Consider the following 21,721-nt stretch of genomic DNA (forward strand, 5'->3'; position numbering starts at 1 on the left):
TCGACCTTCTGTTATCGGTTCCCAGCAAACGTATGATGCCCTGCAAGATGCGTGGCAGCTTTTCAACTTTTTGCTGAAATGTCATGCCCTACACAGCACAGTCTTCTGGACACCTCACTTTCTGAACCTGCAAAGCAAAGGCAGGTATGTCGACATTTCCCTCCTTACTCCTGAAATCTTGCATCTTTATTTTCATACTCGTCCTCGTACATTATTGTTGCCATTTTACAGACCATGAAAGGAAAGCCCTTTAAGTTTTGCCAGTGACACAGGGAAGCAAATCACCGAAGTTGCAGGTACATTGCCCTGAGGCTTACACAGCTTTTTACACCTGTGCGCTGCCAAAGCAGAATGACAAGACCTTGAGGTCTGGTTGTGTACACCCAATAAATCAAAGGTTCACCCAAGACTAACAGCTCGTGGGGCTAGTGTGGCGAAGGCACTCTAGTTTCTATAGCTAAAGGCACATAAGGGAGTGATGTAGCCAGCCTCACCTCTGGCTGACAGAGTCACAGATTCATAGACATTAGGGCTGGAAGAGACCGCATAAGATCATCGGGTCCAGCCCCCCCCACCCCAGGGGCAGGAAGTCAACTGGGGTCAAAGGATCCCAGCAAGATAAGCATCCAAATGTTTCTTAAATGTGTCCAGAGCAGGTGCTTGCACCACCTTTGGAGGGAGTCTATTCCAGCCTAAAACTATTTTGCAGGAGTTAGTGACTGTTGGACCTTGTCATCCCTTGGGGCGCTCTGGTAACCAGGCTTCCCCCCAGATCCTCATGCAAACCCCTTATAGGCTGCCACTAAGTCGCCCTTGAGCCTGCATTTTTCCAGGCTGAGGAGTCCCATGGCTCTCAGCCTGTCTTCATAAGGCCTGTTCTCCTGCCCTCTGATCATGCGCGTGGCTGTCCCCTGGACTCTCTCAAGTTGCTCCACATCCTTCCTAAATTGTGGAGCCCAGAATTGGATGCGGTACTCCAGCTGTGGCCTCACCAAGGCCGAGTACAGTGGGATGATGATATCCTGGGTCTTGCTCAAAATGCATCAGTGGGTGCAAGCCAGAGTTTTGTTCGCTTTGCCAGCTGTGGTAGCGCATTGGTGGCTCATGTTCATCTCGTGGTCAGTCACAACCCCCAAGTCTCTTTCAGCCATGGTGCTAGCGAGTGTAGCATTGGCGACCCTATAAGCATAATGCGGGGGTTTTTTTCCCCAAGGTGGAGCACCTTGCATTTCTCCGTATTGAATGCCATCAGGTTTTCCTCCACCCACCTTGCAAGCCTGTTGAGGTTGGCCTGGATCACCAGCCTACCCTCAAGTGTAGATACTCTTCTCCAAATGTTGATGTTGTCAGCAAACTTGGCCAGTCCACTTCTGACACTAGCATCCAGATCATTTATAAAAGACATTAAAGAGCGCAGGTCTGAGAATGGAGCCTTAGGGGACCCGATTAGTCACCGAGTGCCACGTTGATTTGGTTCCATCGACTACCACCCTCTGGGTCCGGTTTCGGAGCCAGTTCCCCAGACATCGGACTGTAGAGTAGTCGAGGGTGCAGTTGCTTCATTTTTCCATGGGATGCCAGGTCAAAGGCTTTTTTAAAGTCCAAATATATGATATAAACCTCTTCCCTTTTTTCCAGGTGATAGGTCACCTGGTCATAGAAGGAAATGAGATTGGTCAAGCAAGACCTACCCACAACAAACCGGCACTGGCTGTCCCTCAGGATGTTGCCTTCTGTTAGCCTGTCAAGAATGGTTTCTTTGATAATGTTTTCCAATGAAATTGAGGTCAAGCTGATTGGCCTGTAGTTTCATGGGTCTTCTTTCCTCCCTTTCTTGAAGATGGGCCCTCTTCCAATCTTAAGGTACTTCACTTGAGCACCACAAGTTCTTGAATGTCCTTGCCAGTGGCTGTGCTATGATGTCTGCCAGTTACTTTAGCGCTCTTGGGTGCAATTTATGCAGACCAGCTGATTTATCTTAAGATGCTCCCTTCACAAGATCCATGCCAATGGTGGGCAGATATTCACCCTCCCTCGATCACCCCATATCTTGTCCCGAAGGGTGGTCCCTTTGGGCTGGTTAAATACCGATGCAAAGTCATAGAATCATAGAAAGTTAGGGTTAGCAGGGACCTCAGGATGTCATCTAGTCCAACCCCCTCCCTCCTGCTCAAAGCAGGATCATCCCCAACTACATCATCCCAACAATGCTTTGTTGATCCGCGTCTTAAAAACCTCCAAGGATGGAGCTTCTACCACCTCTCTGGGTAACCTGTTCCAGTGTTTTACTACCCTCCTAGTGAGAAAAGTCTTCCTAATATCTAACCCAAACTTCCCTTACTGCAACTTGAGACTGATGCTCCTTGTTCTCTCATCTGCCCCCACTGAGAACAGTCCAGCTCCATCCTCTTTCTAATGCCCCTTCAGGTAGCTGAAGGCTGCTATTAAGGCCCCTCTCAGTCCCCTCTTCTCTAGATTAAATAAGCCCAGTTCCCTTGGTCTTTCCTCATAAGTCATGTCCCCCAGCCACCTCACTATTTTTCTTGTCCTCCACTGGGCTCTCTCCAATTTGTCCACCTCCTTTCTGTAGCAGGGAGCCCAAAACTGGACATGTGGCCTCACCAACACTAAATAGAGGGGAATAATCACTTCCCTTGACCTGCTGCCAACACACCTACCAATCCAGCCCAGGATGCCGTTAGCCTTCTTGGCAACAGCCCTGTCCCAAGCCTGAATGACCAAGTGCCCATTTACAGCTGGGTGAACTGGGGCTGCCTTTGGCAGAAGCCCAGAAAAGGGCCAACCTCACCCTTCAGGCTACACTGAGACATCGTACCTCTGCCACCATGTCCACATACACCTGTGTGAAGCCCATGTAAAACGCTGGCATTTGACTGCCTTAGTCACATGCAACACTTGCCTTGCACAGGTGCAGATGCACTGCACGCTTCATCTAGTGCAGGCTTCTAGCAAAGGAAACCCAAGAAGTTGGTGCCCAATCCCCAGTACTAGCTCCCCATTCATGTTCCCTTTCCCTTCGGCTCTCTGAAGTGCCAAGCATGCTGAAACCCCAATTTGTTTGTGTTTTGTAATGTCACCTCTGTAACCAACTGCCTGTGTTCGTTTGCATCTTCTGGTTTCCAAAAGGCATCGGTACACTCCAGTTTCCACTCCAGTTTCCAGTTCAGCTCGGTGCTGAGCATCATCAGCAGGGTGCTGGAAACATCCACGATGTCAGCTAGGACCAAATGCAGCTGCTCCCCATCTACAGTTTGGATGCTGCTGTTACCAGTACGACAGCTGCCTGTTCCTAGCGACTGGCCACAGCAGTGACGTCTCCCGGAGCCAGCTTCAAACCCATCATACGAAACATTTAAATTATGTGTAAAACAGAAAGGCGCTCTTTATCAAGCGAAAAAGGCAAGAAGCCACAAGACATCTTTATGAGATACGGTACTTACTGGGATTCGGGGATGCGGGGTAAACAGTGCTGTCTGGAAAAGACACGAAACAAATGGAGCAGAAAGTTAAATGATTAATAAAATCATTATTTTCCTATAAGCGCTAACAATTTGTGCATCTCCCCGCACTTCTAATAAGAAGAGGAAGGAATTTGTATCTGAACAGATAACTGTGGTACTGTGTCCCCTGGAAACAAGCAAACAAAGCAAAGCAGAGCAGCATCCAAACCACCCCGGCACTTTCTTGGGGTGTTTGTACTGTGGGCCTACACACGAACAGCAAAGCTGCTCTGATGTGCTGTAACTGCAGCGTTTCGGAGCAGACTCAGTTAATCAAGTCTGCTGGAGCGCAGTAATTACTATGCTCCACCAGACTCCAGCGTCTTGCGTATCGGTGCCCCCACACTTAAAAATGGTGGCAGGCATGCTTTAACTAAAGCTCGTCACACGAGCTTTAGATGAAGTGTCCCTGTAGCCATTTTTAAGCCTGGGGTGCTGATGCACAAGATGTGGTGGTGGTTTAATTAAAGCGGTTCTCAGAGCCACTCTAGTTAAACCATCCCCCCTCCCCCCACCGACTCCCAGAGCACACGTATATCCAATAAACCTATATAGCCATCTAGGCACTTTTGTTACAATGAGCTGAACCAACACCCCAGATTCAAATGGTCTTGAAGTTCAGGTTATTAGAAAGCTAGCTCTGAATTTATGCTTGGGTCATATTAAGTCTTAATGAACTTCCTGCTTTGGACCAAATTCAGGCTGGTAGGCATTATAGTATGCTTACTCCATGTCTCAGCTCAGGCCTTGGGAAGAGCTATACTTTCCCCTCTGTGGGGTCCCCAGGAAACATGAGTGTTCAAAAGTGTCTTCATTCCCATGCATATGGTGTGGCATTCATGACCACTGCCCTCCTTTTTAAACTTTGCCAAAGTTATTCAAGCTGTTGTGGCCAGGTTACTGTCACAGGATGTGCACACAGCTCCCCTTGCATTGACTTGACAGTGCCCATAGGTGGAAAACAAAGAAGAGAAGTAGCTTGGCCATAGAGAACTTGCTACACCAGGCTTCTGCAGATTGCACTTCTTGGTGAATGCTTGCTTTATACCCATGAAGGTCTAGATGAGTATCTGAGGGACCCACTGACTCTATTCATGGTGCCCCACCACGGCAGCTTCAGTCGGCTCTTGCAAACCATCCCAAACATGAACATCAGAGAATTGCTGTGGCTTGGCAGTTTACTCTCCTGTCTAAGTGAGAATTTCACTGTAACACAACTGGGGCAGTAAGCTTACTCCAGTTTTTTATGCTCCAAAGAATTTGGCTTAATGACCGCTAATGACCTTGTATCACATGCTTTAAGAATGATTCCAAGAATGGCGCAGGGTCATTTTAAAAGAAGCAACAGCTAGAGGTGCACTGATACATTGGTCCAATATCAGATTGGCACTGATATAAAGAAAACTGACTATATCAGAAATCGGCATGATAGGGCCGATAATTTGGCCGATAAATGGTCCATGCACGCGCACAGCCACAGTGCAGCACATAGGCAGCAAGGAGTACTGCCAGGCATCTTGGAAAGCTGCATGAAGCTAGTAAATCTGGTGTGGTGGGAGAAAAGGGAGGAGGGAAGGGGCACAGCGGGGCAGATCAAGGTCCTCATGGTGAGGGAGGAGTGGGACTGGGGCTGGGGCAAGCGCTGCTGTGCTGGAGCGGGTTCAGGACAGAGCCACAGCTCATCCAGGGGGCGTGGGGGGCTGGCTCCCACTGCTGTACACCACTCGTCCAGGAGCTGCTGGTCCGGCAGCTCATCCAGCACTTGCCCGCTTACCCAGTAGCTCCTGCCGCTGCTTCTGCCACTTGTCCGAGAGAGCATGGGGGAGCATGTGCCCCTGGATCTGAATGAGGTGGGCTCTTCCTGGCGGGGTGGGGCTGCATGGGGTGAGTGGCAGTGGTGCTGGGAAGGGACTATCACGGGGGCTGCAGCCACCCCAAAATTCATTGTAGCTCTCCAACCTCCTTCCCAGTGGCCCTCCCTCCACCACCCACCCTGTGCAGCCCCACCCCACCAGTAAGAGCCTGCCCCACCCCACACCACCTTGCATAGATCCGGGGCACATGCCCTCCCCACCTCCATGCTCTCCCAAACAATGGGAGTAGTGGTGGTAGCCACTAGGCAAGCACCGGACGAGCCACCAGACCAGCAGGAGCCACCCCCTAGCTCCCTGGGCCCCTGGGAAGAGCTGTGGCTCCATCCTGTGCCCACCCCACCACAGCTGGGCAACACTTGCCCCAGCCCCTGCCATACTCCTCTCACCTCAGGGAGCTTGATCTGCCCCCCTTCTTCCCCCGTCTCTCCCCTTCCACCACACCAGACTTACCAGCTGCTGGGCTTGTATCAGAAATCGGATAGGTATCGGCCGATATGCCTCCTTAAAAATCGGCTAACAGTATTAGCCCCAAAAATCTGTATCGGTGCACCCCTAGCAACAGCAGGTTGCCTCGTGCTCTTGTAATAATGGAAGGAAACTGGACAGGCTGATTTGGTTGCTCACTGGACCCAGTTCTGAATGCAAACTAACTCCATTTTGTCAAGGATGGCTTTTGGGAGCACAGAGAGTCTCTGATCCCCAGCATATTATGGTGCTATAACTTCTGAAGTCTCTCTGAAAGGGCTCAGGGGGTTAGGAAACAGCCAGGTCAGATTATTTTCAAGCTGTAGCCTAAATCCACGCTGGTGAGACAGTGAAATCCACACTCTGCTACTTCTACAGACTCAGCATTTATTACTGAGAGTTGGAACAGGGCAATGCCCCCTTCAAGGTCGGCTTCTTTTTCCTGTGAGATCTATACTGACAATGAAATGGTTTCACAAGGAAGTCACCAGGATATCATGGACAACAACACCCCCTTGCTGGGCATAAAAGCATTTTTCTGTATCCATGTAAAACCAGTAGTGTAGTAACACATTTTCTCCCTTTCTTTGTCCTTGTGGGTAGACACAGACAGGTCCCTATACCTACGCTACATGTCAGTGAAAAGGAGGAGTCACAGCTAAAGTGACACCACTGTACACAAGAACGCAGGAAACCTGTGACCCCTTAATGAAGCTGTAGCAGGGCTCACCTGTACAAGGCTATCAGGAAATAATAAACTAAGGTTGCAATATTACTTACAGTTCCAGGCAGACCAGGGGGACCAGGAGAACCCACATCGCCCTAGGGGAGCCAGAGAGGGGAATGGTATTAAAGAAACCAAAGGGAAGCAGGGTATAATACAAAGCAATGAGAACATCTACAACATAGCAACGTTTGTCACGAATTCCCACGTCTACAGCTACACCAGATGAGACCTGCACAAACGAGGTTTTTTCAGCTTGTCTGATACATGGAAGTCTTTCCCAGCGTCCTTGGCCAGAACCACTAAACAGGACCGCAGAGGTTCAATAATGTACTGTGGGGCACTTCTACATGTGTGCCGGGGATGGGGGCACTTTAATGGGAGTGGCTCTGGGAGCTGCTCTAAGTAAAGCGCTGCAGCATCTTTTGTCTTAGCAGCCCTGAGCTTCAAAATGGCAACGAGGGCACTTGAACTAAAGCTCATTCGATGAGCTTTAGTTCAAATGCCCCCACTGCCATTTTGAAACAGGGGGATGCTGAGACATGAGACACAGAGGCTGGCTGGAGTATGCTAGTTAGCACGGTGCAGCAGACTTGATTCATCGAGCCTGCTTCAATGCGATATAGTTACAGCCTGTCAGAACAGCCTCCCAGTACGTTTTACCAGCCCTGCGTGACCAAAATGGAGATTTCAATAGAAATCAGAACCCCCTGGGGAGTGGAGGGGGGGTTTCTACCCTGCCATCTACATCCATAGGCTTGTGATGACAAGTGTTTAGAAATGTTGGTGCTTCCTCACCCCAACAAAAAAATGCCTCCCAGGCTGGGCCCACATGTGCAGGCACGTGTGGTTTGTGGTGCTGCAAAGCTTCTTTGCAACGTCACAAACTGCACGAGTTGCATGTTAATCCATGCATGGTGCTGCTAATTTGCAGTGCCGGGGCAAAATTTGCTACTGGAATTTCCCAGTAGCCAAAAAAACAAAAAAACCCCAGAAAAATAGTGGTGCAAACCAACTTAGAGGCACACAAAGTGGTGAGTGCTAGGACAAATGCAGAGATGGGGGAGCAGGTAGCCCAGAGCTGAAGCACCCTGTGCCCCAGATAGCCACCTTCCTGGCTGGCTGGGTGCAGGGTACCCCAAGACAGGGGAGCAGGAGGTCCTGGGCCCAGCGGCTCCACTGAGTTGCCCCTGCACTGAGGCACATGGAGCCCCCATGCCGAGGCATGCTGCACCCCAGCCAGCAGTGGAGCAGCGGGCTGGGGTGCAGTGTATCTTGAGACAGGGGAGCAGCTAACCCAGGGCTGCCTGGTCCCCTGACTCGGAGCACCCTGCACTGCAGCCAGCTGGGGAGTGGTTGGCTGGGGGCAGGGTGCCTCAGTGCGGGGGCTGCCTCAGTGCAGGGGCTCTGCTGCATGCAGAGACAGGGGGTCTCCATTTCTGCGTGCAACTCCCTGGCTGGCAGGGGTCCAGGGTGCCTCAGCACTGGGGCTTGCAGTGCACGGAGATGGGGAAGTGGTAGCCCTGGGCTGCCTGCTCCCCCATCTCCACTTGCCACTTCCTAGCTGGCCAAGGCAAAGGATGCCTCAGTGCAGGGGAGCCCCAGCCAACACCCCCTGCAGCACACAAAGCACTGGGACAACGTGTCCCACTGCAAAGCACACGGGCAGGGGCTTGCACTGCAGCATAAAGTAGAGGTGCAAATTTGTGCTGCTATTATTTGTGCCACTGCCCATGCATGCCACTGCCCATGCATGCCCTTGTTCATGTGGACCCGGCCCCAGCAGAGTGTATGGCTTTACTTCTGTTAGCCAGATACGGAGTCCAGCTTCTTTTATAAGCTGCACCTGTGCTGAAGAGTTGCAGGTCACCAGTTTTATGGTTGGTTTGTGTCTCTGAATCACTGCAGAGTAGTGTGCCATTCTGTTTTGCTCATTACCCCTAATGAACTTAACTGTACAATAAGAAAGCAAATGACACCAGGTTTGCCATTGGGACATAGGAATTACCATAATGCATTGCAAAGCTGGTTCAGCTGATCCAGTAACCTGTCTATCACTGGCTAATGCCAGATACCTCAGAAGCTACTCCGTGTTTTATCAGCAGAAAAAGTACCTGGCATTACTAATGGATAATTAACCTGTCTGCAGGGGAAAAAAAAAATGGTGTGAGACATGACCAGAGAATTTATTTAAGCTACCGGAGAGTCAATGTAGTCATAGCCTGTAACGTGAGCATTTATATCTTTTACAACGGGTTGCCAACCTGCGGCTGCAGGCTGGATCCAGCCCTCACAGCCTGCAGAGCTGAGGTTTTCAGCCACGGGCTGGCAGCAGAGGAGTAGGAAAAGGAGATGGGAGGGGGTTGCTCCTGCCAACACCAGGCAATGGCAAGGGGGCTTTGCCAATGCCACCGCTGGCAGAAGTGGCAGCAGTGCTGAAAGCATCCAGGTCTTAGCACCGGCCCACCTTGGACCTGAGCTGAGTTATTCTAGTGCGCTGCTAGAAAATATTGTTGACTGTTGTTCTAGTACATTATAACCTCCAGCTGTAACTCTGGTCAGTCTCATAATTTTATCATCACCACAATGGTCTTTTTGGACTCCTAGTAAGCTGCTGGCTCTCATATCTTGGGACAACGAATGCCACAGGTGGTGCGCTTTATAAAAAGTTGCCCTTTCTAAGCACGTTGCCTTTCTGTTTCTTCAAATCTTCCCCATTTCTTTCCACAACTAGTAGATAAATAGAAGTGTCCCACTTACTGTCTCTAGCACGATCAACACATTGGATTTTTTTCATCTGGCTCACCTGCATGCCTCCACCACGCTCTTTCTCCTCGATGCCACAACTTAGGTCGCATTGCTCCTAGACCCCACCTGTGTCAGATGTTCAATGCCCTACCATCTCACCCCTTCTTGTTCCTCTTCCTTTCTTGTTTTAAGGGATCTACATCATCTGGTACTCACCTTTTCACCTCTTTCACCTTGCTGTCCAGGGAGGCCCTCTCTTCCCCTTTCACCCTAAATGCAAAGAACAAGCAAGAAACGTGTACATCACGGTGTTACCCGAAGCAATCTCTGCTACTGCACCACTACCCACGTCATATTTCATACTGTTGTTGAATCTTAAATATGTCATATTTCATACTGTTGTTGGATCTTACCCATCTTCCCAGCTGCAATACATTCAAATAATGCCTTGAGATTAACTCACAGAAAGGCATGCAACCTTCCAAAGATGACAATCTGGGGCTTAGTTCATGGAAATGCAAACTATAACCTTAAGCCAGCATGCAGATAACAAGTATGAATGCCTGCAACACCTACAGAAAATGCAGACTCTTAGTGTCCACTAGAACATGAGGCAGTAGGATGAAGGACTATGACGAGTAGCTTAGTGCTTTGCTCATGGGTATACCAGCTGCACATACCCTGCCTCTGAGCAGGGGGATGTACTAGATGACCTCTTACAGGCCCTCCTGGCCCTACATTATAATTTCTGGTATCTGTAAAATCCAGCAACCAATACAGTCAACTGCTAAATTCCCACTGATGTTATGCCCTACCCACCCAGATATATACAATCATTCATAAAGCAGATGGTAAGTGAGATGTAGAAGCAAAAGTCCCCTGAGTTGTCACTGGGGCTCATAATCCTTAATCGTTCTGGTGCTATCTGGAAATCTCATTCTGTTTCTTCTTCAGTGTGGTGGGATGCTTCTCTCCCCACCCGCCAACACCCTGTGATTAATAAGATCTTTGTGTTTGATATAAGTCCCCTCACATTTGCACGGACCTGCCGACACTGTGATAGATGGCTCATTAGCCATCTCCATAGCTGCAGGGAGGTGGGGTGGTGAGCAGCTGCCATGATTTCCAGAAGTTTTTCAGATGTTCACCACAAAAAGCGTATCAGGAGGGAAAAGAAAGACAGATCAAATGCTCCTGGTGCAACTGAGCAGCATCTCAAAATCACTCACCTGGTTTCCCTTCTCTCCTCTTGGTCCGGGTAAGCCCTGGAGTCCAGGAAGCCCTGCTTCACCCTGATAGAGTGAGAAAGAGCGGTGTATAAAATCTGGGGGACATTTCCCCGTCCCAGCAAGACATCCATTAATCCACCTCAAACTTAATAAACAAGGAGGCAAAAAACCTGGCCAAATTCTGGGGTTTTTTGTTACTCTGATATAAATCTCGTGGTCCTGGTTCCGCCATTTGGCCAACCAGTGGCACACGTCCTCTAAACTGGGAAGACTCCAGTCCAGTTCAGATTTATCATCTTTTTGCACTGTTACAGCGAGAGCAGGAACGTGCCATTGGCAGGCGCTGGAGGACAGCTTACTGAGAACTACCAACCTGATCCTCCTCCAGATCGCAGAAGTCACAGCTCCTTTTGGACTTTCCCCAAAGTCACACTGCAGCTGGCATGCTCCTAAGCTCTGCATCCAAAAACAAGGCTGGTACATGGCAACACTTCCATGACCTCCTATTCTGTGACGCAACATGACCAATATGTTTAATTATTGGGGCACTTTTCCTTTAACTCGCCTGACATGGGAAGTAGGCTTGGAAGTGGATTTGTGCAGAATGATTGTATCATCCTCGATTTCATACATTTTCCCAGTGCCAAGACAACTTTGTGCTCGGTGCTGTACAAATGCAGAACAAAGTAATGGTCCCTGACCCAAGCAGCTTACAATCTAGAGCCCCAAACAGTAGCTGGATGGGGGACTATGGGGAACCAATGGGGCAGCAATGGTCAGAAGGATACACCAGAGTCTTGCTACTTGAGCAAAGGGGAGGTTGGAGGGATAGCAACTGAATGGCTTTGGGGATGTTAGAAGGAAGCTCTTCCAAGCATTAGGGAACCAGAGAAAATGATAAATGGCCTTGCAGAGGAAAGCAAGGGGCATATATCTGATGCAGCAGAGAAGGAGAGGTACTGCAAGGATGCCAAGGCAGAGAAGGAGAGGTACTGCAAGGATGCCAAGAGAAGGATGTAGTCCAACTCAGAGGCTCGGAGCCTGATAGTACAGCACTGTTTGAAATGCTTCACACTTTGCCAAAGCCAGGGAAAAAGATGCTGCAGAAGCAGGGTTGCCAGAGAATAAGGGTCCGAGCAAGATGGGTTTTTTTACTGGCTAAGTGAGGAAGACAGTATCTTATCGGCTGTGCAGAAAAGATAGTAAAGTTAGACATAGTCTGGGTGTGAGGACCGAGAGAGCAGTCAACATTGAAGCTGACACCCAGGCTACGGGGCTCAGTGGCAGGCAGAGCTGCAGTGGGTCTGACTGCATATCGAAGTAAAGGCATATATTGGGTTCATTTAGAGGGTGAGTACAAAATGGGAAAAGCAGCAGCAGAGAAAAACTGGCAGGATGCAGGGGGAAACCCTACAAGAGGAGCAAGCAGATTCAGGCCAGGCACCCTTCACATGGCCCCCATTAATGGGGTCTCTCCCTTTCTACAGTTTCTTTATAGTATGGCAGTTATGGCATGGTTCAGCACCTTGGGCTGCCTTGAGATCCTTTCAAGGGTGCTACGCAATGCTAGCACTTTTAGGTGGGCAAGCATGAGTCACCCAGACAGGATAAACCCAAAGGTTTCAAATAGGAAGCCATGATCGAGTGAAAGCCATTCTGGTCTGTTGGGGGCTTCCTGAGTGCTTTGCAACAGAAGGCTTGTTCTATTATTTTTCCTAGTCAAAAAAAGTGAGTGAAAAGTAAGGAATGGCATTTCCTGAGGGGTACTTGAGTCTACCAAGGGGGTCCTCTAGTCTTACAAGGTTGAGAACCACTGAGATATGGGAGCACCTCAGCTCTTTTGTGATAACACCCAGTTGGTGGGAGGCCTGGAGCTGGGCAAAGAGGGGAGAAGGTCCTATAGTCTGGCTGGTTTTTCTCCCTCCTCTTCTCCTTGGGTAAATGAATGCTTTAAAAGACACGTTGAAAAAAGACACAGAGCCCTCCATCACCATGAAACAACCAGAGCAGCATGACTTTTCGTCTATCATGAGGCTAAAGAATAGACCCAGGGGTCTGATTCATGGTGAAGCACAGCTTACAGAGCTGGAGAGACCAAGGCAGCTGAGACATCAAAGTTGCCAGCCAGCTGGTGTACACCGAAGGTGATTTATTTTTATTGCTACTGATTAACTTGGGGAGGAGAAGAAGAGTGCTCTTTGGGGCTAGGACATGTGTTGTGGGATTGGTCAGACTCTGGGCTACTTCAGTGATTTACTTTGTTTGTTGTCTGCACCTGATTGCTGACCGAGCGAGACTGCCCTGGCAGATCTTCTTTAGTGTGCGAATTAGTTATGGATGTCAATTAATGCAAGGCTCTTTGAAGCCCGAGAAGGGCAGTTGTCTGCAATATACTACTGATTAGGTGGTTAGGGAAAGGAAAGGCATCACTCAGGCAGCAGGGTTAGTGTGCGCAGGGGCATCTGGAGAGACTAAGGCAGCAAGGAGGCACAGGGCCTAAACCTTGCAGTCTGTGTATGTTCAGTACTGTGTTTTTTAGAGGCTTTTGAACAAAATAGGTGTTTGCAACTTTTATTAATTGTTCTGAACCCTGGAGCAATTAATACATTCGAAATGAGCGTTGCCGTGTAACACGGGAAGAGGGCTGAGTGCACCATGGGAGGGGTGAAGCCCACTCCAAGTGGCCTCAGCCCATAGGGGAGACTAACCCGGTAAAGGCTAATGATGGGCATAACTTACCTGCAGGCGCCAGATCTGCACCGCCACCTCTCCATTTTAAGAGCACGTGCTCCCTGCGCATAGGTGGGCGGGCAGGGGAAGATGGAATAAAACCATCACAGCCTGCAGTGTCAGCGGGCCTGGGCAGCTGAGCTGGACAGAGAAAACTCTCCAGCCCCAGCAAACCCCATAATCGGGAACATAGGGAGAAGATGCTGGAGCCCGAAAATAGAGAACCTGGAGGGATTCTCGTCCTTGGAGATATCGTCCAGAGAAAGCCGGGACTACTGTGAGATCCCGCTCCTAGTCAAGGGGATTAGGAGGGATGCGTGAGTGTGAAAACCATGCCTAGCACCAGATGGAGGGCATGAGAGGGGCTACTTTTTGTTCGTGTGTTCTTCATTTGTCAGAAGTCATTTCCTCCTGAGCAGGGAGCTGGACCTGGACTCCATGCTGGTAAGTAGGGGACAAGGGAAGGGAAGACGATGGGGGGACCTCTGCAAGGCCTGCTCCCCCAAATCCCCCGTGAGTACCCCCACCATGGCTTCCCCAGCTCCTGGCTATTTAAAAAAAAAGCCCCCTTGGCTGCTGCCAGGCAGGGGGGCAATCCCCACTGCCCCCCACTGCCCTGTGCTGCATGAGGGGCTGGCTCTGCTACGAGCGATCCTGCATGCAAGTGGTTTCAGAGTAGCCCAGCTCCAAAGGATAGGGTAGAGCTAGACACCTTGCCTGCCTCTAAGCTCTTCAAGCAACCTCGTAGCTGGGATTCTTTCCCTAACATATACTTTTTTTTCACTACTGCAATATTTAGAGAGCAAGCAACACCACCGCCCTTCCCTGGTATCATGCAGTTATAAAGAGGGCCCGGTCTCTCAGAAGCATCAGCACTGCTCTGCATTGGTGCCATGCATCCAGGGGAGGAGGCACATCTCACAAAGCCTCTCTGCCTCTCCTTTTTCTCATCCATCAGGAACAAGACCACACCATCCAGGAGGTACAGAGTGCTTAGCTACAGCGCAGTTTGTACAGAGCTTTCACCATATTTTGGCTGACCAAGAACTTGATTAGTTGGTAGGCTATTGGCCTTCAGTTAGAGTCACATGAGTGTTGCTTTTCTTGGTACTGGCTAAAGGCCCTATGCTCATTTATAGTCCCTATACACTACTCTGGCAGATAGCCTGGTTAAGGAAATTTGGGCCCCTCACCTGTTCACCTGGCAGACCCGGCAGGCCACGAGCCCCTGTGTCACCCTGGCAAGAAAGAAGAACCACATTAACATAGCAAGAACCCTACAGCTCTCTCGACAATGCCTTTCAGTCACTATGTTGTGTCCCACATCGCTGCACAGTGGATGCACCTCTCCTGCCTCCCTTTGAAAACTGGTCGCCTTTCAGGGCCTAAAGCATGGTGATCCAGTGCAAATCACCAATCAACCCCACAATGCTTTGGAAGCACGTGTCAGCCCCCACGTTCTGGGTTGGGCCCAGCTGCATTTTTAATGACACCTTATGCCAAAATAAATTGTACCCAGACACGCATGGTACCTACTCTTCCTCCTTGCCCCAGCTCATAGGCTTGTCACTCCACTGACTTCAGCAAACAGATGCCAGGGGAAGTAAAATCAGCATCAGGCCTTGCCAGACCTGATTCATATTGATAGCAAGTTGCATGAAGTGGGATTTCTTCCCTACCTTGGGACCAGCTTGGCCAGAAGAGCCTTCCTCTCCCTTTTCTCCTTGTTCTCCCTGTAGGGAACATAAATGAAGGTTAACAAAGGACTACGTCTTCCAGCGGCTCGCCATATTTGCAGAGAGAAGTTTGAGAGGGGAGCGCTAAGGGTCAGCTTTCTAGTAACAATGACCTGTCCATGTGTACGTGTGTGTATGTAGGTGTGCGCATGCATGTGTGCAATCCTGGCATGTCTTCCCAACTCTAAAAATATTAGTTTACGGAATCCCAGAAGTGATTCAAACCCATTCTGAAACCCCAAGCCGAATGTCCTTTTGTAACCTCAAGCCTTGTTGTACCATAGTTCATGAACCAGAACGACAAACACAAACAGTTTTCCTTGTGCCTGCACAGTGTGGAAGTGGATTTGCCCACGGATTCCTAAAAAACTCAATACATTGGGGAGGGCTTAGATCCCGCTTATTGGTCCAAGAGGCTAATAGCTTAAATCTCATCTCAGAAGCCGGGTGACAGTAGTGCTAAGTGAAAGGCTGCTAAGATGTACTTAAGATCAAAGCACAGCTGCCTTCCAGGGATATCTTGGAGCAGGGAATGAGTTAGGGACCCCAGGGTGGATTAATCCCAGTGCATTCATGCATGGGAAGCAATGATTTCAGCAAGGCAGTAGGTATTGGGCATGTTCATGATTGTACAGATTGGCAGCTACTGCCAGTCTAAGTCCGCTCCTGGCTATGGTATTCATAATGCTTCCACCTACCCCTTGTGGGGATGCACTTGCTGCTCCTCTGGCTCTGGCTGTTAGAGATGGAGTAGGGCCCTTTCCTTCATTTTATTCAAGCAGCATCAATGGTGACCCACCTGAGGACGCTAAGTCTGGAGACTCACTGCCATTTCCCTGCGATAGCAAGTCAGAAGAAGGAAAGCTGCTTTCTAAACCCATCTTCACTTGTATCATTCATTGTAGTTTTCCTGTTGTGCTTGATCCCTCTAAAAGGGCAAAACAGCTAGGGAAGGGTTAAAAGCTGTGTTTGCCTTTCACACAGCCTAGTAGGAGATTAAAGGAATTAATGCACCATCTTTCTAGCCCCTCTGGGCCCTGGAGGCCCTATGTGTTATGCATGTGCTTGAACAATACACTATGCTCCGGCCAGCCAGATAAAATACCTGCAAAGTCTTTCCATGAAGTTGCACCTCAAGACTCAGTGGAGTGAAATAGGGCAAATGAGTACCTGACTTGGGCCCATCTGTCACTCTGCACAGTTGGGAAGGGAGGGAGCTAGTGTGATGTGAACACACGCTGTTGTCACTTGCCTTTTGACCCAGAAGTCCAGGTAGACCATTTAATCCATCTTTGCCTGGCAAGCCCTAGACAAGGGAAAAATGATTAGTTGGAGGCACCTTTCTTCAGATGGTTTGGAGCAACATCTTGTCCACCGTCTAGCTATCCGGTCTGAACATGTGACCTCCTGCGGTCACCTTTTACCCTGATCGAAAGGACAGCCGGGGGACTCCCGGGGGGAGTCAGGCAACATACAAGTTACTAAACCAATCCCATAAAGCAATCCCAGCCAGTGGCCACTGGATGTCACTGTAGCTACAGAAAAAGAAGAGCGCACACGCATATTAAAGACTATAAATTACTGGATTCTTAAGCAAATTTAGAGATGGCATCTTTACTTATCTCTTCCCAGTCTCTTCTGCCTGCGAGGATAGAAAAAAGTCTGCCTTCTTTAAGTGCCAGTAATTCATTAACTATACAATCTATCTTATCTGCATTAAACCATCAGCTGGCAGGAGCCGGACAAAAATTATGTCCCTAATGTATTACAGAAGTAGGAGAAACGTTGTCCTCTTTCTGAATGTCACTTGCTTATACAGCTGATAACAAATGTTAAAAGGTTGTGGGAGGTGCCCATTAAAGCCAATTACATCCTAATTGATCCGCCTTGGCATTAAGCAGCCAACAGAAATGGCTTTACCCTTCAAAGTTGGAGATGTTGTTTCAATTCATATGCCAATTCAAAGGTATCCATGTACCCAAATCCCAGCTGTACCTGTGTAAAAGGATCCCGAGCCCTGGTTTCGTCAACAGCGGTGTTTAAAGCCAGGATGTTGCACACTAAAACCCTACATCTCTAATGCTTAAATTAAAGGAGGAAGTGCTCTTAATGGGCTCATTAAAAGCTTTTATGTTAACAACCCAATGGCAGGGGAACAAAGGCTCTTGCCTTCCTATTCGGGACACGCACACACACAACCACTGATCACAGAAAGGAGACGAAATAAGCTGCTTACAACTTACAGGGGGTCCTGGAAGGCCAGGTTTTCCTGAAACACCAAGTTCTCCGGGCAATCCCTAAAATGCAGCCATAGCAGAGAAACATTAATGGTTCTGACCCACAGCAATCAAGTGATGTTCTTGCCTTTTCCCCCACTGCAGCTTACTGATTTTCACTCAACCCGATCAACACAATTCCCCCACCCGCAATGGCATGTTTCTACCTTAGGAAACCAGTGGAGGTGTTAATGCAGTCTGGAGTTGCAAGAGTTAGTATTTAAGGCAAATATAATGATGGATGTTGAGAACCACTACCTGAGGCCAAACATTGCCTCCCTGTGAAAAAGCGTAAATGAGAATACATCCTTAGCCGAGGGCCCACCAACTCTCATTAACATCAAGAGGAGCAAGAGTGCATCTATCCCATTTCAGTACAGTGCTAAGCATCATTTCCCTGTGATGCTCTGGGGCCCCTCTGTGGGCACTGGCTCCTGAACCGGAAGTGGTGTAGCCACATCTGTGCCATGCTGGGACCATGCCAATGAAGCACGGACCCAGCACCAGGCTAACGCAGCTGGTTTGCACAGAGCAGGGACTTCATGTGGCAATGCAATGCTCCCTGTCATTGCCATACCAAGGCAGCATGGGCATAGCACACCCTTACCTTCAAACCACTATCCCTTTCCCCTATAAAGTAAAACCAAAGCCAAGCAAGGTTTCTTACTGGAGCTCCAGGAATGCCACGGGGACCAGCACTGCCAGGAGGCCCTGGGGGACCCTGAAAAGGAAGAAAGAACAATGGTTTATCAAACTCACCAACACGCAACCTTGGCCTGCACATAGGGACTCTGTTCAGGGAAACATAACTCTGCACAAACCACATCCTTTTTTTTTTTTTCCATTTCATTTACCTCCATCACAAGAGGAAAGATGCCAGGACTGAGTTGTCGGGGAGCCTGCGTTCTCGAGCTGAACAGAATTACCTGCGTTTCACAGGCAGCCTCTTCTGCTGCTAATTACCATCCCTGGGGGATGAACTCTGGCCTGGGCTCTACTACAAGCAATGAGTGAGTCTACAGCAATCGATGCTAACCCACCAAGCAAAGTTTGTCCCCTGAAACATTCATACGGCATCCAGCCTAATTCCATCCTGCTCAACACTGCTTTCAAAGAAAAGGAACAAATGATCTGCTTCTGCAGACAGATTCTTCTGAAATCACGAATGTACGAAATTTTGTGTGTGGGGGAGGGAGCTACTCCTAAATTCAATTCCATCTACTCATCTTCAAAAATGAGGCATTTGGGTAGACTATAGCAAAGCCCAGACTGTGTATCAAGTGGCCTCAGTACATTATATAAGTTGGACATGGAAATGCTCACTCAGTTCATCTTGTCCATCCCGTTGCCAATACAATGTTGCCTGCCATGGATCAGCCAGTTTTTGCATCATTTAGTTTTAATGGATTACAGCAATAGAGATTCCAACAGTACCCGTTGGGAAAATTTCTGACTCTATATCCCTCACTTTAGCAACGGCAAGCAATCCTGAGCTGGAAAGAGTGCCGGTCCAAATTGTCAAATAGAGGTCCTTAAAGTAAGACACTTGCATCTCTCTTTAACAGACTTAAATAAGTTGCTAGATAGTTAAAGTGTTGCAGCTTCTACTGAAGATGCAGGGTGTGATTTCAGTACGCATGGTTTAAAACTGAGAGCTTCCTGGATTGGGGTCTAGGCAAATAATACAACAAAGGATGTCAGCAAAGGACCGATGACCGAGCCGTAAAAGCTTCACAGCTTGATTTTGCGGGCAGCTCCAAGTCTTTTATTTTGAACACTTATGTGTAAGGAATTAAATGGAAGTAAAAATCAGGTGCAAGAACAAAGAAAGATGCATCAGCACCTTAGCCAAGGAATCCTGGCAGTGTCAGTAGTCAATAGCACAGGTTGCAGAGTCTATGACTTCAAAATTGCAGGTCACAGACCAACATTATACCTTTTATTTATTTATTTATTTATTTATTTATTTATTTAAGGGCATGAGGTGGTCAGGGAACACTTTGGGGGTGGTGAGAATGAAGGATGAGGAGATGTTCGTCATCCTGTGATTTAGATAAGGGCATACTAAAATGCTGTGTTCGAGCACACTGCCTAAGAGGAATCTGGAAATAATGCGAGTATCTGACCAATAGAGGGGGCCGAGTAACCAGCAATGGGACTGGTTTGACTCCCATGGCTGGCTATAGACAAATAGTCTACTTTTAATGTAGCTATAGACATATAGTCTACTTTTAATAATGCTATCTAGATTAGCTAGCATTATTATTTAGAGAGGGTCTGCAGTCTACAAGGAAATCTGCTCTCAAAGAGGAGACATGAATGCAGCCCCAGTTTACACTGACTGCATTCCTGTAACACACGGCTAAGCAGAAAACCCCTCTCTGGGGAGCTGAGATGCCACGAGTCACCTGCACCTTACCGACATGGGAACCCATTGATTGTACTAGTCAGATGACAGGCCTGGCCAGGACAAAATGTCTATGCTAGCAAGAGGCCGACCTATGTTAGCAAGAGAGAAATCAAATGTAAAGAAGACTCCAAATCATCCCAGGGTCAGAGACAAAGTCCATGTACTATTAAAAGGAACAAAAGACACATGAAGCTTCCTGGGAAGGACATTTTGTGTCCACAAATCTGTCTCTCCCAGTTATAATGTTGGCCTAATAAAAGATACCACCAAACCTTATTTCCTGTATTGGTACTTCCCAAAGCATAGTGGCCACACGAGCACTAAAACATGCACTATTGAAGAGATCAGGAGATTAAGAAACATGGGAAGTGAAGAGGCTGGTATTCGAGGAAATGCCAGCCTCGGGGTCTCAGGCAGAAAAAGGACCTGGTCCCACTCTTGTAGAAGCCAATGACAAATGGAAATAGCAGGATCAGGCCCAAAAAAGTGGATAAGGGAGGATGTGGGCGGTGGGGAGGGGGTTTGGGATGCTAGTGCCATTGTGGCAGACCACCGCAGGAATTTCTGAAAGGCCCCTCAGCAGGGTTGGGAAGATGTGAATAGGGAGAGGGAATAGCAATGGCAAACAAGGGGAGAGGGTCCCAGATGAAGGAGCCGTGCGCATGACAGCACAAGGAGGAGACTGCAAGGAAGACACACAACAGATGGTAAAAGGAGAGAGTCTTGTGGGGAGTGGAAGCAGAACAAGAGGAAAAAGTAATCCTTATTTCTACTTGCAGGTCACTCTGTTTTTGCTCAGTCTAAACTAAATAGAAATTAGACTTGAATCCTGAAAAAACATTTCAACTGTTGTGGGGAATGTAAGCATCCCCATACTGGGTTAGACTAATGGGCCATTTCTTGTCCGGTAGCCTCTTCTCAGACAAGGGACACTACCAGATGTTCTGGCAGGCGGTGCTAGAACCAGGACAGGCAACCCTGGGCACACACGCCAATTAGCGGCACAAGCAGATATTTTCCCCGGCATGCCCCCTGAGCCCAGCACGCTCCCTCGGCCAGGCGGCAACCCTTTGTGGGCAGGGTGGCGGCAGCCCATCCCTGTGGGGCTGCACGGGCCGGCTCAGGCTGGGTCCCACCTCAGACGCCGTAGGGCGCCCCCATGGCTCAAGTCTGTGGAGCCCCGGGGCGGTGCCTGCTTCCCACCTGGCCCCCTCTTCTCCTCTGGCTGCTTCCCAAGGGCCCAGCCAAGCTGGCCACAGTGCCTCCCTCCATGTCTTCTTCTCCCCGCATTGCCGGGACCCTGTCCCGAGCGCCCAGCCCGGGCACCCAGTACCCTGGTGCTGCCGCTACCCTGGTAGACAGGGTGTCTATCTGCCCAAGCCCCGGCTGGGCCCTCCCTCTCAGCCCTGGGCCCGGGCTTCCCCTGCTCCAGGACCGTCGGGGAGGCTTGAGTGCCTCAGCCCTGGCGGCTGCTGCTGGGGTGTCGCTGCCTCCCTCCACTGGACACTGCCCTGGATCAGTGGGCTGGAGCCACAGCCGGGGGCTGCGGGAGAGCAAGGGACCCACCCTCTTTCTCTTCATTTTTTTCTCTATCTCCTCTTTTTTTTGTCCCCTCTTTTTCTCTTTCCTTCTTTCTTTCCCTCTTTTTCTTTTTTCTCTGTCTCTCTTCTCTTTTTCTCTCCTTTTTCATTTCTTCTTTTCCTCTCCCCTTTTTTATTTCTCTCTTTCTTTCTTTTTTCTCTCTTTTCTCTCTCTCTCCTTTGTTCTCTTTTTTCTTTGTCTTCTCTTTTTTCTTTTTATCTCTCTCTCATCACCACATGCTTAACTAAAAAGACTACAGAAGAAACAAAGGTAGCATGTGAAGTTTTATTTATTGTCACCAGGTTTTGGAATTTTTGGAAAACCTAGTATTTACCCAAAAAGGCAACAGTTATGATTATTAACTATATTAATATGCAGTGTATTCTGCCATGTACCCCCTGCCCTGGTTTTGTTTTTCTGGCATGCC

The 21,721-nt window shown here is 48.9% G+C and overlaps 1 protein-coding gene across 4 annotated transcripts in view; it reads right to left on the reverse strand.

Annotated features, from left to right (window-relative positions):
* Positions 1-21,721, reverse strand: part of COL22A1 (collagen type XXII alpha 1 chain) — a 316,497-nt gene that overhangs the window by 62,346 nt on the left and 232,430 nt on the right. For all 4 annotated transcript variants that reach the window (XM_090040702.1, XM_090040701.1, XM_090040704.1 and 1 more), the window contains 9 exons: positions 17,971-18,024; positions 17,271-17,324; positions 16,280-16,333; positions 14,971-15,024; positions 14,485-14,529; positions 10,562-10,624; positions 9,549-9,602; positions 6,641-6,682; positions 3,462-3,494 (listed from right to left, as the gene is read on the reverse strand). In XM_090040702.1, the coding sequence (XP_089896828.1) occupies positions 3,462-3,494; positions 6,641-6,682; positions 9,549-9,602; positions 10,562-10,624; positions 14,485-14,529; positions 14,971-15,024; positions 16,280-16,333; positions 17,271-17,324; positions 17,971-18,024 (453 nt within the window). The remainder of the gene's footprint in view (positions 1-3,461; positions 3,495-6,640; positions 6,683-9,548; positions 9,603-10,561; positions 10,625-14,484; positions 14,530-14,970; positions 15,025-16,279; positions 16,334-17,270; positions 17,325-17,970; positions 18,025-21,721) is intronic.

This window comes from Crocodylus siamensis, chromosome 3 (assembly GCF_052110815.1).
Source record: "Crocodylus siamensis isolate JL-2025a chromosome 3, ASM5211081v1, whole genome shotgun sequence".
NCBI classification, from domain to species: Eukaryota; Metazoa; Chordata; order Crocodylia; family Crocodylidae; genus Crocodylus; species Crocodylus siamensis.